This window comes from Parasteatoda tepidariorum, chromosome 5 (assembly GCF_982258835.1).
Source record: "Parasteatoda tepidariorum strain Cologne lab strain chromosome 5, Ptep-v5.0, whole genome shotgun sequence".
Lineage (NCBI taxonomy): Eukaryota > Metazoa > Arthropoda > Arachnida > Araneae > Theridiidae > Parasteatoda > Parasteatoda tepidariorum.
This window is the reverse complement of record NC_141759.1, coordinates 33,625,130-33,639,676: the sequence shown is the minus strand read 5'-3', so window position 1 is coordinate 33,639,676 and position 14,547 is coordinate 33,625,130. Positions and strand designations below refer to the sequence as shown.

Below are 14,547 nucleotides of genomic sequence, written 5' to 3'. Positions count from 1 at the left end.
GTTTCAGAAAAAACTTAGATACCACCAAACAACTCCTTCGAATCATTGACTTCATTGGTAAGGGCCTGCACAACAAACAGACAACTGCATTTCTCATGCTTGACATCAGCAAAGCATTCGATCGAGTTTGGCATGCTGGTATCGTGTACAAACTAATTAATTTAAACTTTCCCTGTGGCATTGTAAAAAATAATACATAACTACTTATCAAACCGTACTTTTAATATTAATCTAAATAGTGTTGTTTCATCCAAGAGAAAAATAAATGCGGTTGTTCCCCAAGGGAGCATTCTAGGACCGATACTGTTCATTATTTATACCCACGATTTCCCCATATTTCACGACGACCACAACAGTATCACGGCGTTTTACGCTGACGATACTGGAATCTTGCAGAAATCTCTCAAACCAGATAATGCACTTCAAAAACTACAGAACAAGTTATATGATGTGGAAGACTGGTGCCTAAATTGGAAGTTCAAACTAAATGCTAGTAAATCGCAACTTTTAATAATACAAAAGAATAGAAAGTCCTACTCTAATAAATACCAACTAGTTCTCTTTAACAACACTATACCCATAGTTGATAAAGCTATATATTTAGGCTTAACCATTAATAAAAAACTGACCTGGTCTGACCATGTAAATAACATTAAAAATAAAGTATATGCAGCAACCAACAAACTTCAAACACTTTTTCATAACCGACACCTTAGTTTAAAACTGAAAAAACTCCTGTATACCTCGATGATACGTCCTATTATGACGTACGCCTCAGCTGCCTGGTGTAACGCCTCCGAAAAAGACCTCAAAAAACTTATCGTACTCCAAAACAACATCTTGAGAAAACTCACGGGAGCCAGATGGTTTATCCGCAACAATGCCATTCATAGAGATCTTAACATTGACCGCTTTGACCATCATTTCAACAAATTAAATAGAAACTTCTTTATTAAAGCCGCCACCTGCAATACCGCAAATTTTAATGATATTTTCGACTGCATAAATCTCAAAGAGGATGCAAAAATTCGACCCATTGCACACTTCTACACTTCTGATATCATACTAACATTTAACAACACAAACACTCACTAACGGCCGGGTCTCTACTTAACAGAGCCACATTTACTTACACATATACACACATCCTCACAATCCTTTAACTCGCCCCCTTTTGTATGTATTTCCAAACTGTAAATATTCATTAGTGTTTATTTTCCCATTGTACTTTAATTTTACCTTTTTCATGTACATTTTTATTACTTATAATATTGTCATTGCCTAATAATGGCAAAGTGCCATTTTTCTTTTCTCAAGAACTCCATTTGCTCCCCAAACTTTAATTTTGTCATGTATGTCTCTAAGTTTAACTTCAAGATGAATGGGAAAAGGGCCGTAAGGCCTCGGACGCCCAGTTCCACTACGACGAACGGACGAACGTGATAAATATCCTTAGAGTGAATTGTTATTGCTGAGAATAGATTAACTCCTCCCGAATATTATCTAATATTGAAATAGTTCTTCCACCAGTATTTTCTCTTTTCCCGTAACAGTATTTTCACTTTTTCCGGCGTGAACGTGTTAAAAATGTTTTTTCAGTTATTGTTGCACGTAAAGTCTTTAGAAGCGCTATGCATTATAACCACGATCCATTTGGGGAAAAAAAAGTGAATGAATAAACAGAATAAAAGGAGAAAAATGAGAAAAAAGAAACTAAATTGTAATAATTGAAGAACTTGGAAAAATATAGTGATAAGCCACCGTTTAGTCAACGTAAACATTTTTAAAATAAAATGTCCTTTTGAATTGTTTACAGATAAATGCTAGTTTCCAGCATTTTCATTAAATAACAAAGTATAATGAGACATCTTATAGCCTAAATAAAAATTGTGGTATTTTTAAATCTTAGATACTCTGTGTGTTTTAGCAATATTTACCTCGCTTCTTAAAACTGAAATTATAATAAAAGAAATGTAAGCTACAATTAAGAACAATGCCATTAACTTATCTCATTGATTTTTATCACGTCTTTTTGTATTTTTCGAACATAATTTAATTTCTGATAAGAAAAAAATCTTTAAAAAAAATCAAATCATTCATTAAGAAAAAAGAAGTGTGCATTGTAAACATTTAATTATCATCAGTCCATATCTTTTTAGTTTTTAAACTTAGTAACAGTGCCAAATTTATCATTTAATGAACTATCCCTCAGTTGTGTGAGGAATTTACGTGTTTATTTTCTTCCAGAAAGTTCAATGAAGGCTAATGGGACAGATATTTTTACCCAAATTCCGGAAAAGGAAGTTCCGGAGGAAAATTACAAGAAATATGCTCGTTCCTTAAGTAATTGCTCCATTCATGAAATGGACGTATTCAGTCTTGTCCGCAGCTCCCAAAGTAAATTACCAGACTTCAGACTCCCGTTTTCCAGAAAGCATAGACTTAGCACTGCGGCAACATCTGTTGAAAACGACAATGTTGTGTGCACTTTGTATAACATCACAGAGAACGCAACAAGCGAAATAGATTCCTTGCAGAATACTGATGTAAGTAGTAGTGTTTCATGCACTTTACGCGCACGCGGCATGCCTGCGAGTAAATCGACGAAACTTTTTTAAAAGTAAAGTCGACCGGACGTATGGTGGTCAGGGACCTCAAATCAGAAATGTTCCGGGTTCGAATCCCGGAGCATGCATTGATGTTCTTTCCTTCTCTCCTCAGTACGTGTGTCTTTCTGCCAAAAAAATTTTTTTCGGAATAATAGATAAATCATTTTATCTGAACATATGAAACTTTTTACACATTATAACCATTTCAAAATTAGATGCGGTTATCCTTAATTTAATACTATTTTATTATATAATTTTTTTTAATTTTTAGAAAGAAGACATATTTTAAAATAATTAAAATAAAATTACATTCTTAAGTATTTTTATTGATCTGCTACTCAAAATGTTCAATCGATGATGCCTCCAATTTTAATTTTATTAATTAATTTCTTTTTTTTATAAAAATGAAATTTTAAAATTGGTATAAATACTGTATAATACTATTTAATAGGGTATTTAATCTATAAACTTTTTAATGCGCATTCAGAATGAAACGTTAAACAGTGACAGATAAATTATTTAAATTAATTACAATGAGTTTTTATTTTATTTTTAGTTTTCGTTTGTCCGACCTTTTATTAAAATACTTTTAATTTTGTGATTTAACCTTTTAATATGCGTAAAAATGGTATTTTCATACTTTTTTCCTCTCATTTCACAAAAAAATAAGGCTATATTGTTGTCATTTAAAAATATCCAATGTATATACATTATATCTAAAACTAAGTTTAACAAGTCTATTTTCTATATATTTATTATACTATATTTTATATTTTAAAAGTTTAACAAGTTTTATGAGAAAACTTCTATACGAACATGTTGGATGTTTTACTACAAAAAAAATTTAAATTCATTTTAAGTTTTTGGAAATTTTCGTCGCAAAATTTACATACATTGATTATTTTTCCTTCCCCAGATTAATATTTTATTTCTGCTCCCCCTCCCCCCAGCGAAGAAAAACGTTGCCAAACTTGGGCCGAACGAAAGAAAAAACCAATGAAATACGTGTAGACTAAAAATATGTGTACAACTGATTTAAATGAACTTAATAGAGAAACATATAAACCTTAAATGAATTTTTCTTTATATTTGAAGGCCCAACAGTATATTTAATCATTTTTAATTGGGATTTTAACTAAATTAATTGGGCTTCAAATATGTAAAATTTAAAGCACCAACCACAGTGCACCAACCACATTGCTAACGTAAGATATCCTCAGTGGTATACGGATCACAGGTTAGAGTCCTCTTGCTGTTAGGCTAGCCGTGGAAGGTTTTCGTGGTTTTCCTCTCCATGTGACCCAAATCCCTGTTAGTTCCATCAAAAAGTCCTCTACAAAGGCAAATTTCTCCCAATAGTTCATTATTCCCATAGTCACAATAACAATTTCTTCCAGGAGTTCTTTTGTCTTCTGGATTGGGTTCAAAGTTACAAGGCTACAGAGTTGAGCATTAGTAGTCGTAAACTCAAAAAATTGGGTTTGTTGTCCAACGACGGTTATAAAATGAAATAAATTAAATGTAACGACTAATTTAAGACGGAGAGAGTATAATTTAATTTTTCATGTTTTTTTTCTTTTATTTTGTCCATTCATTTTCTTCTCTTTTTTCAGAAATGGAATGAGAACAGAAATGGGAGTGAGAACAAAAAATCATCGGATTCCAATAACAAGAGAGTTTCGGATCAGCAGAAAAAAGACGAATCTGATCTAACGGAACATTTCCTTCAAAGTTTGAAAGATATCGTACTCCTTTACAGAAATCCAGTTTACATTCTAATCAGTTTAGGAGTTGCCTCCTATTTCTGGGTTTTCCTTCCCATTCTGACTGTGGTAGTCGATTACAGCAGAGACAAAGGAATACCTGGGGAATATGAGAAATATCTGTTTCATGCATTAACAGTAGGTGATTTGGTCGGTAAGCTCAATAAATATTCAATATTCGAAACTAATGTACAAACAAAAATCTGTTACAGTATGTTTAAAAACAAATTCTCGCCAAAGCTGCAAAATCTGCACTGAAACAAATTGATGTCACCTATTGCATCACCTCCTACATCAGAAAGCCTCCACACGGTTTCTTATAAGTAGTCCGCGCAGATTATTTAAAAAGTAAACCACTTGCGCGCAAGTACCCAAATTCTATTTTAAAAGTACTTGAGAGAAATTTATCATATGTATTTGAGAATTAAATCTGTGGTGGTTGACAAGTAAATAAAACAAACTAATTATATTCATAAATTAAACAAATTTTTAGACATATACTTTCTACCACTTTCTAATTTTTAATAGATTTCATATTAAATGGTTCTTTCACAATTTGGTTTACCTTTATAGTGGTCTAATAGGACTACCTACAAAAAACCGTGTGGAGGCTTTCAGTTACAGGAGGGGAAATTACAAAGGTCCCCAGCTTCTGTGGTATGTTCTGTTTGATACTGGGATGTTTAGTATTCTATGTCCGTTTAAAAGAAAATAAGTATTAAAAAAAATTAACACAGTTTCAGAAGATACTTTCTTATAATTTCCTTCTAACCCAAGTCAAAGTTTTTGTTGGTTTTCATTGATGGATCAACATAATCTTGATGATAACCATCATTAACTATTGTATTTTTTGATGGTCACCATCGTAAGTAACCATCACCTTAATGTAGGAATTCGGTCGCGAATTTTTGATGGTCCAACGTAAGAATAGCAACTTGTTTTGATGGTATTGTCCTGCTGAGCAAACTAGTAAGAAGTAGTAGATGGTAATTCTACTAGTAGAATTACCATCGTGGCAAAGCATTGTCGTACCATTATGGACTATCTTGAATTTACAGCATAGTTTCATAGAAATCAAATGCTGGAACGATCATGAGCCACAATCTCCTAAATGTAAGAATTCAGATTGATGTGCCAACAATATTCCATCATTATGAGGGGTCAACACACACACAAAAAATTGTTTTGATAGTATATTCTTGAAAACCAACAAAAATTCCCATTAAACCATCATGGAAACGTATAGTTGGAACCATCACGAATTTTATTGGTGCATGAGAATCAAACTTCTCCTGACGGTTAACCATCATAGTATTAAAGTAGAATTTTCCATCATGGAATGATGGAATTTTGTTGTCATATCAAATACCATGAACGCATAACGGAAAATGTTGGATGATGGTGACCATCAAATGATGTTAGGCCATAATGAATCGCACTGAGACCAACATAAACCATCAATTTGATGGGACCATCAAAAATTTTGGCTTGAGAAGCTTTGAAAATAAAATATTTTTATAAAAATTTGCAAAACGATCAAATTGAAGCAATGAAGACTTGTTAAAACTAAAATTACTATTGGGAAAATCTTTGGACTATAAACTATTATAGGCTTAGAGACCCACTAAAAAAATTGAAGAAAAGTACTTCAACGCAAAAAGTACTTATGTTAGTTTTAGTGCTTTAACCCGTTGGGGACGGGTGATTCAGAAAAGCATTCGTACAAAATCAGAATCAAGTTGCAATTAAATAAAAAACGGTAACTTAAATGTAGTCGTTGCTAATTTGACAGACTTACTTTGCTTTTATTTTAATTATTGTTAGTGTAATCATATATGTAATCAATGTTAATTCAAAGTACAACTAAATAGTTTTATTTTGAACAAAGTAATGGTGAATTAAATAAATCAAACAATTATAACTCCGCCCACAAATAAACTGCTAAAGAAATACTTTGATTACCAGTTTTATCTTTTCACCCTGATTGATACGGTTTTTTGCTGTCACGTATTTGTGACAGTCGGCGCGAAAGGGTTAATGAATGCCGGATAGCTTTTAAATTTTTTCAAAAATTCAATACATAGAGGATTTAGTCAAAATTTTGGATAGATAAAGGTTATACTTAAAATTAAATTAAAGTCAATTCCGCTCGTTCAACAGACAGTTCAAATTATTTTTTATTATTTAACAAAATAATACATAATAATAACAAACACAATGCATTTTTAAACGACCAACAAGTTTTGATGTTTGTTGATTTTGTAGTTCCTTGTGTTTGAATATTAAAGTGCAAAACCCAAAATGCATACTTTTGTGACTTCATTTGACAAAAATTATAAAAATATACATTCGAAAAGTCGTTAAGGAATACCCTATCAAGGGAAGAGAAAAAATTCGTTTTTTAAGTAATCGAGAAAAAGAAGTGATTATAAATAGAACACACACTCACACAGAACGAGAATATATATATATAATTACACTTCGACATTATTTTATACAAGGTATTTTTTTTCTACATGGTTAACTTGTAATTTTTCTAAAATGTCTTTATTATTTTGTTAATCTATTTAGGCTAAAAGTATTGTTTAAAAACATAAGTTACACAATATTCTTCCGAATAGTTCAAGGTTAATGGGTGGAATATTTTCAGAGAAATATTTTCGAAATACCGAATTGAAGGTCAGAGAAACGCCTAATTTTCCAAAGATACAATCATAAGGGATACTCGATATGACGATATGTGTTAAAATTCGTTTCAAAATCTCACGCGTTTAAAATTCTTTCTAACTGTAAAATTAACTTTATACATTCAGGACCCGCGCTAAAGATTTCAAATTATTAACCAGTAAATTATCTAAATAACAAAAGTATTCGCCAATTTTCGAAAGTTTTCGACAAATGCAAATCTTAGCAATTTCTCATGATCAATAATTTTCCCATAAAAAAAAACTATTTTACTGTAGTTTCTTTCAAGCTTACGTTATTTGAACCCGATTCTAATTGGTTATGTGAAGCATCTACTGAAAATTACTGTAATCGAATTAAAAATAGTGATTTGTTTAAAAAAATTTTTTTGAAGTAATTTTGAGGATTGAGTTACATATATATTGTTCTTTACAGTGGAAAAAATCATTCGTCAAAACACAATTTTATTCGCTAAATGTACGATTTTATCGCATTTGGGGAGGTGGCGAATGCTTAGGGCGAGACCTGTATATTATATATAAAATTATAAATTTAACTAAATGCTTCTGAATTTTATATCTGACTTCTTTTCTCATTAAAACTTTTTAAGCTCTAAACTTATTTTTACCTGTGAAGCAATAATTACGAACCTTAAAACCCTTATTTTCTGACGCTCTAAATACAAGTAAGATATATTTTGGTATTTTGTAATTATAAAAAGCAGTCTAGTTATTACTAAAAAAATCTGTTAGATTATCGGAATTCTATATCTATGTTAAAATATAAAATCTAAAAAAAAGTAGTTAAACTTTTTTTATATTTATTTTCAAAAAATTTATCAATAGCTTAATTTATAGATTAAAGAAATTTCAAAAATTTATTACTGTTTCTCTTTGATCTAGCTATCAGTAAGTAAGTGCAAATTTGAAAAATTATTGCGCAGAAGTGGGCCGTGTTTGGAAGATTTTACATTTAACGCAGAAAAAGACACCGGTGTTTTATGCTGTATTTCATAGCCATAAATTATTAAACTGCAAAATTTAATATTTTTCACTTATTTTTACCTACATTAGTACGAAATAAAGAAATAAGAATTAAAAATATGTTTAATAAAAATAATAATAAAGGTTTAAGATCCCCTTCCTCTCTTAACTGTACTCAACTGACAAAGGAGTTGAGAAGGGGTGATTTCAAATATGGTTTTTATCCTCTTTATTTAATTTTTACAAGCAAGCTGATGAGGGATATTTTTTTATTATTTGTCAGTATCTTTCGATATATGCAAAATACAAGGCCGTCGCCCAATCACAATTCGAAATATAAAGCGTGTGGTATTTTGTAGTTTTCCTACTAATTTTTTTGAGACAAAATTATGCCGAAAAATTCTGCAATCAACAGTTTTTGATTCGTAGTTAAATAATATAAAGTTGCTTGTTTTTAGATTTTTACTAGATGCATTTTTGCTTATGTGCAATTAGCATTAAAAATATTTTCTGACGTAATCCAGATTGATTTTCAATAGTTTAAACTGTAATAAAATTAGATTTAAAAAAAATCTGAAAATTGAGAAACGAGTAGTTTTAACCCCTTCCTTCTCGCTCCCGTGAAAATGACGGGGTGAGTTTTCGCCCACTTTTTCTCGCTCCCGTGATATTGACGGGCTGGAGTGCTCAGTAATAACGCGCCAATAAGAATAAAACTAATTCATTTCTTTTGCCCGGAAAACATTTTATTTCTCATTTTACACACCTGATGGCAGTACCAGGTTATTTTTTAGGTAATTGTAGATAGTTAGTTTATTTTAAACTAGTTACAGCACTATCATCCATCAGAGTATCATCCATCAGTGTATCATCGTTCTTAGTGAATCATCGATATTAGTGAATCTTAGAAATTTCTTAGTGAATCATCATACAGTGTGTAAACCATAGTCTAGAGCAGATGGAAACAGCATAAACAAAATTATAAATCTGAACTTCCATATGAACTCTAAAAAACTCTTAATATTTATTTTATTAATTATATAAACATTTTTCAATAGATTTGTTAATTGATTTAAAATATTCTTATTAATTTTGCAACTTCAACCCACAACTTTAAATTTATTAAGCAAAGTATTTAAATTCTTGTATAGCTACCATAATGATGCTAAACCCAATATGCTTTTAACTCAATGTTTTTTAAAAATATTTCATGATGTATGGGATAGGGGCCGCTGTGCGGACCAGGTACCTAGTTTTAATAAATATAGGATAGGAGTTGCAGCACTAATCAAATACGTAATACAAATACAAAAGCCAAAAAAATAGGCATTTTTATGACCGTTTTCTTGAAAATTAACCGATCGTTAAGGGGTTAAATTACTTATTTAAAACCAAAAAATTATTTGCTTCAAAGTGTTGAGAAAAAATTAAAAGAAGTTCTAAAAATTATCAAGCGCTATTTATCCTAATCTGATAAAGCGACTACTTCATTTTCTTCTTTTTTTGAAAGGTATTGTTCTATCTAACAATGCGACATCATCAAAACTTTGTTCAGTACAAAAAAAAAAAAAAAAAAAAAGAACCAACAAAACACAAATTTAAAATTTAATCTAAACTCCAAGATGGCGAGAGTAGAGGCCTCTTAAAGAAAAAATAGAAAAACTTTAATGTATAAATTAATAAGGATGGTAATTTTTTTCTGCTTAATATTAACACATTTCATCTCCTTGTCGCAAAATGTCACATGCCACAGTATATTGCATAAACATAATGAAGCAGTTCAGAAACAACAAGACACGTGTTATCGATTGTATTCCAATTTTTTTTAAAACTTAAACTATGTGTTTTAGTGACATTTAGGAGCATAATAGTTACAATCTAGTAAACTATTACGCTCATAATTTCGTGTCATTAAGAGGATAATAATTACTAGATTAGATGCGTACTGATTTTGATGGAAAATGTGGGCCACTGCCCATGCTTGTCTCACGAAACAATTGCTCCTTTTCCTCATGTCCCATCTGCAGTCCCTGAAATTTGGGACGAGTCATTATAGATGGTGATCTTCTGCCGAGCTTTAACATGGGTTTTCGAAGCTATTTTGCCAAGAAAAATGAAAAAGCCACAGTTTAAGTGCCTTACATTTGAAGCAAAGCTATAATTTTAAACTGCATATGCCATCTTGCTATAAAGAATTATATGGTCTTTAGAACGAGCAAATGGCTAAAATATTTTAAAAGTCATTAAACTTTTTTTAAAAAAATCACCAATTTGGAGACATTTTTCCACCTAGATAAAAATTGTCAAAATCAATGCCTCATTCCTATTTTTTGCAAATTTTTTATGAGACCAGATAATGCTGCATTGGAGTAAGTTTTTAAATATTTAAAAATTAGACCACAAACGCTTTTCTTTATATTAACGGTTTGCGCAATTTTCAGAATAAACAGTAAGGGTGCTAGATAAAGATAGGATGGGCCTGTCCTAACAACTGTTGCAAACTTTCATCAATTATGAAAGTTGCATATTATTCGCAAAAAGACATTTCATGCGACAATAGAGCCTTTGATAAACAGCCGTGTTACTTTACTGTGGAAGGCTAGGGGCCTTCTGTATTCATAGATATCGCTATAGCTGCTTCTCTTTTTCTCTATGCCTATATGGGTCTTTGTGTTTATTGCTGTAATTGTCTTTTAGTCCTGCTATTAGAAATAATAATAATAATAATTCTTTGTTTTCTTTATTTCAGGTCGTCTTTGTTTTGGATGGGTTACAGACAAGAAAATTTTGTCTTTTCCGATATTCATGATGCTGACTTTCATCCTCCAAGGTTTATTTACATCACTGTTTCCTTTTGCTACCAACTTCTGGCTGTACATGGCATGTCTCGTCTTGTACGGAATCACAGCGGGAATAGTGTTCGTACATTTTCCCGTACTGGTTTACAAGTACATTGATCAAACGAAGCAGTCACTAGCTGTTGGATGTGTGGGTTTAATATCCGGTCTAGTAACATTTGGTATACCACCAGTAATAGGTAACAGTTTTGTTTAAGTAATTTACTTTCTTCATAAAACAAATTAAATTCCGAATACTAATTCCGTTCCCGGGGAAGGATTTTCCAAATCAGTAGATTTTAACAACCCGCTCTCCTGTTGGTCATTTTTTTTAAAAAAAAGAAAGAAATGAATTTTGATTTCTTTAAGTTCAGGTAACAAATTTAAAAAAAAATAAAAGCCTGCATTATAATTCCGATCAACTACAGACACAAGGAAAATATTTAAAAAAAGAGCAGAGCGAATCGTTAAAGGCCGTTGAATTGAAAATTAGCTGCCAACTCGGCAGTCCTAGCTTCTCAAAATATTTAAAGTGGTAGCCAAATAAATTTGTTTAATTTTCTTCTCTGTTAAAAGCTTTTCAGCACAATTGATAGGTTATATACATATACGTACACCGAAGAGCCATTACATTATGACCACCTTTAGCCCTCAAAACTGCTAGCAACCGCCGTGGCATTGATTCCACAAGGTGCTGATAGGTAGTCTGAGGTATCTGGTATCAAGCGCTCACCAACTGGTCCTGCAATTCCCTCACATTTCGAGGGGGTAGCGTGGCAGCACGAATTTGGTTTTCCAAGTAGGACCACAAATCAGTTCTTTCCAAACTTTTTGTACCTGCGCCCCCCTCTTTGGAAAAAAAAATTTTGTGCCCCCCTTAATTTTTCTAACAATCCAATCTCATAAACACTTATCTGATATTGTAATTTATTTAATGGGCTACAAAATAATATACAATATTATGTATAAAAATACATAAAAAATAATTATCTATTTTAAGAAATAATAATATAATGTAATAAAAACAAATCTTACAAAAGTACAAAAAATAGAATTCAACATTAATACAACATTATAAAAATTTAATGTGAAGGGTGAGCTTGTTTTTCAGCACAAATTTCGTCAAACCGTGGTATCATTGAAGATATCGCGGTTCTCAGTTCCTTTTCAATCTTTAAGCAAGATCGATACTTTGTCTTTAAGACAGCTACTGCAGAAAACCCAGTTTCACATAAGTAAGATGTTACAAAGGGCAATAAAATTTCTAAAGCTTTATTTGTTAAAGTAGGAAACTCGTCCTTTACTCGTAACCAAAACGTGACAATATTATTTTCGTGTTGAAACATCTGCTTTAATGTGCTGTCACTAGATAAGTCAATTATCATTTCCTGCTCTGCTGTCGTAAGGCCAAAATCATCATATTTTTCAATCACAAACGGGTTTCTAATCCATTCATATTTGGACATGTCAAGATCTTTAAAGTAAAGCGAGAATTGCTCCCTTAAACTGGTCAAGTGTTTATTAATAAGAACTTTACTTTCTTCTATTTCATCTGCAAGACAGGTAATTTTAAAAGTGGTAAACATATCAAAGTTATTATTTTTCAAACTTATTATCCACAGTTCCAATTTTCTCATAAATGCAGTAACCTTGTCTTTCTGGACAAAAGCATGAATTTGAGGCCCTTGCATTGATTTATTTAAAGTACTGAATCTTTGAAAAATATCCACTAAATACGCAAGTTTCACAAGAAATTTCGTGTCATAAAACAAGTTTGCTTCATCTCTATTATTATCAGTAAGGAATATGGCGATCTCTTCTTTTAGCTCAAACACCCTTTGAAGTACTTTGGAACGAGAAAGCCAACGTGCCTCACAATAATATAGAAGTGATGTATATTCTGAACCCATGTCATTACACAATTTTGCGAAAAACCTTCCTCTTAATGGGCTATTTTTGATAAAATTTACAACTCTTATAATAACTTGAAATACTGTTAGTAAATCTTCACCCATATCTCTTGAAACAAGTGATTGTCTATGAATCATGCAATGCGTCCAACTTGCCCGAGGAGCCACCTTTCGAACTAGTGCCTGTAGACCAGCGTTTTTTCCTGCCATAGATGGAGCTCCATCTGTGCATAGTCCAACACAGTTCTCCCACAGAATGTTATATTCATTGAAAAATTTATCAATCATATTAAAAACTTCACTTGCTGTAGTATTGCCTTCAATAGGTTTACAGAATAACATGTCTTCTCTAACATCAGTTTCCACAACATATCTTACATATGTAATCAAGTGTGCCTCCTTAAGAACATCTGTAACCTCATCTACTTGCAACGCGAAAGAAGATAGTTTTACTTTTTCTATTAATTGATCGCAAAAATCTTCAGATATATCGGATATTCGTCTTCCCACCGTATAATCTGCAAGTGGAATGATTTTAAGTTGATCAGCATATGATTCACCTAGCATCGTAGCTACCATGTCAATAGCTGCAGGTAGCACTAAAGTTTCTCCTATTACATGGGGTTTTTTGCATTTAGCAATTCTATAAGAAACCTTATAAGACGCAAGCAATGCTTTTTGTGTAACAGACATGGTCTTTGAAAACATTTCTTTTTGTTTATTTAAATTCTCCAATTTTCTTTGGAAAAATTCTATTGTCTTGCCAACGTGATCTGCATGTACGTTTTCGAGATGCCGTTTTAATTTATTTGGTTTCATGCTGTCTGAGGCCAAAGTATTCAGACACAGCAAACACATTGGTCGTTCTTGGCCATTAATGACTTTACAAGTAAATCCAAATGATAAGTACATTGGATCATATTTTCTACATTTAGGTTTACTATTTTGGGAAGATGTTCCGCTATTTTCGTTACCTCTTCTTTTGCCGTCTGCTTCTGCTTCATTCAATTTTCTTTTCAACCCAGTTACGTATTTATCCATCTAAAAGGGTTATTATTTTAAATCAAATAAAAATACTTTATAACAGTTTTGAAAATTACCTCAATATTAATTTAGAAGTCTACCAAAGCGAGTTTGTAGACAATCTGCGTGGAAACGGTCGAGTTTAACCAACGTTTCTTAACGAAATGCCGCGTGTCTGCTCTCGTCTGGGCGCACGCATCCAGGTGTAGTCGCGTCGTCCGAGTTTGAAAAACCCCGCAGTCGCGCGCAATTGATGATAGTTCCACACCAGATGTAATGAGCTCTAACGTCGTCGAATTAACGACGACCTTGGCTCATAAGCCTTGTCGGGGCCTGCTGCCTGCTTCTGTTTACTGAAGTTTGGCGGGAGTAGCCCCGAGAATACCCGGGATGATCCGAGTGCTTGTCTAGTGTTTCCTCGCGCTCGGCTCCAAACGGGAAAGCAAGATGTTTTCGTTCCAGCAAGAGTATGGATGGATTTTTTAGCATTTATACCCGAGAAATTCGCGGCGAGGATTGTGGATTACGTATAACCGTTTTTCTGATTAATTTTTTTGACACCTATTCGACTTTTTTGGTTTGTATTCGAAAATGATATTTTGGAATCAGCTGCGTGCCCCCCCTGCAACAGTCACAAATGCTCTATTGGATTAAGGTCAGGTGAATTTGGGGGCCAAGACATGACTTGAAAGTCACTGGAATGTTCCTCGAACCCATCCATGACGATTCGACCCTTA

The 14,547-nt window shown here is 32.3% G+C and overlaps 1 protein-coding gene across 2 annotated transcripts in view; it reads left to right on the top strand.

The window, feature by feature from the left end:
* Positions 1 to 14,547, top strand: part of LOC107446295 (putative monocarboxylate transporter 5) — a 30,741-nt gene that overhangs the window by 13,947 nt on the left and 2,247 nt on the right. For both annotated transcript variants that reach the window (XM_087163632.1, XM_016060904.4), the window contains exons 4-6: positions 2,248 to 2,546; positions 4,223 to 4,526; positions 10,790 to 11,077. In XM_087163632.1, the coding sequence (XP_087019758.1) occupies positions 2,248 to 2,546; positions 4,223 to 4,526; positions 10,790 to 11,077 (891 nt within the window). The remainder of the gene's footprint in view (positions 1 to 2,247; positions 2,547 to 4,222; positions 4,527 to 10,789; positions 11,078 to 14,547) is intronic.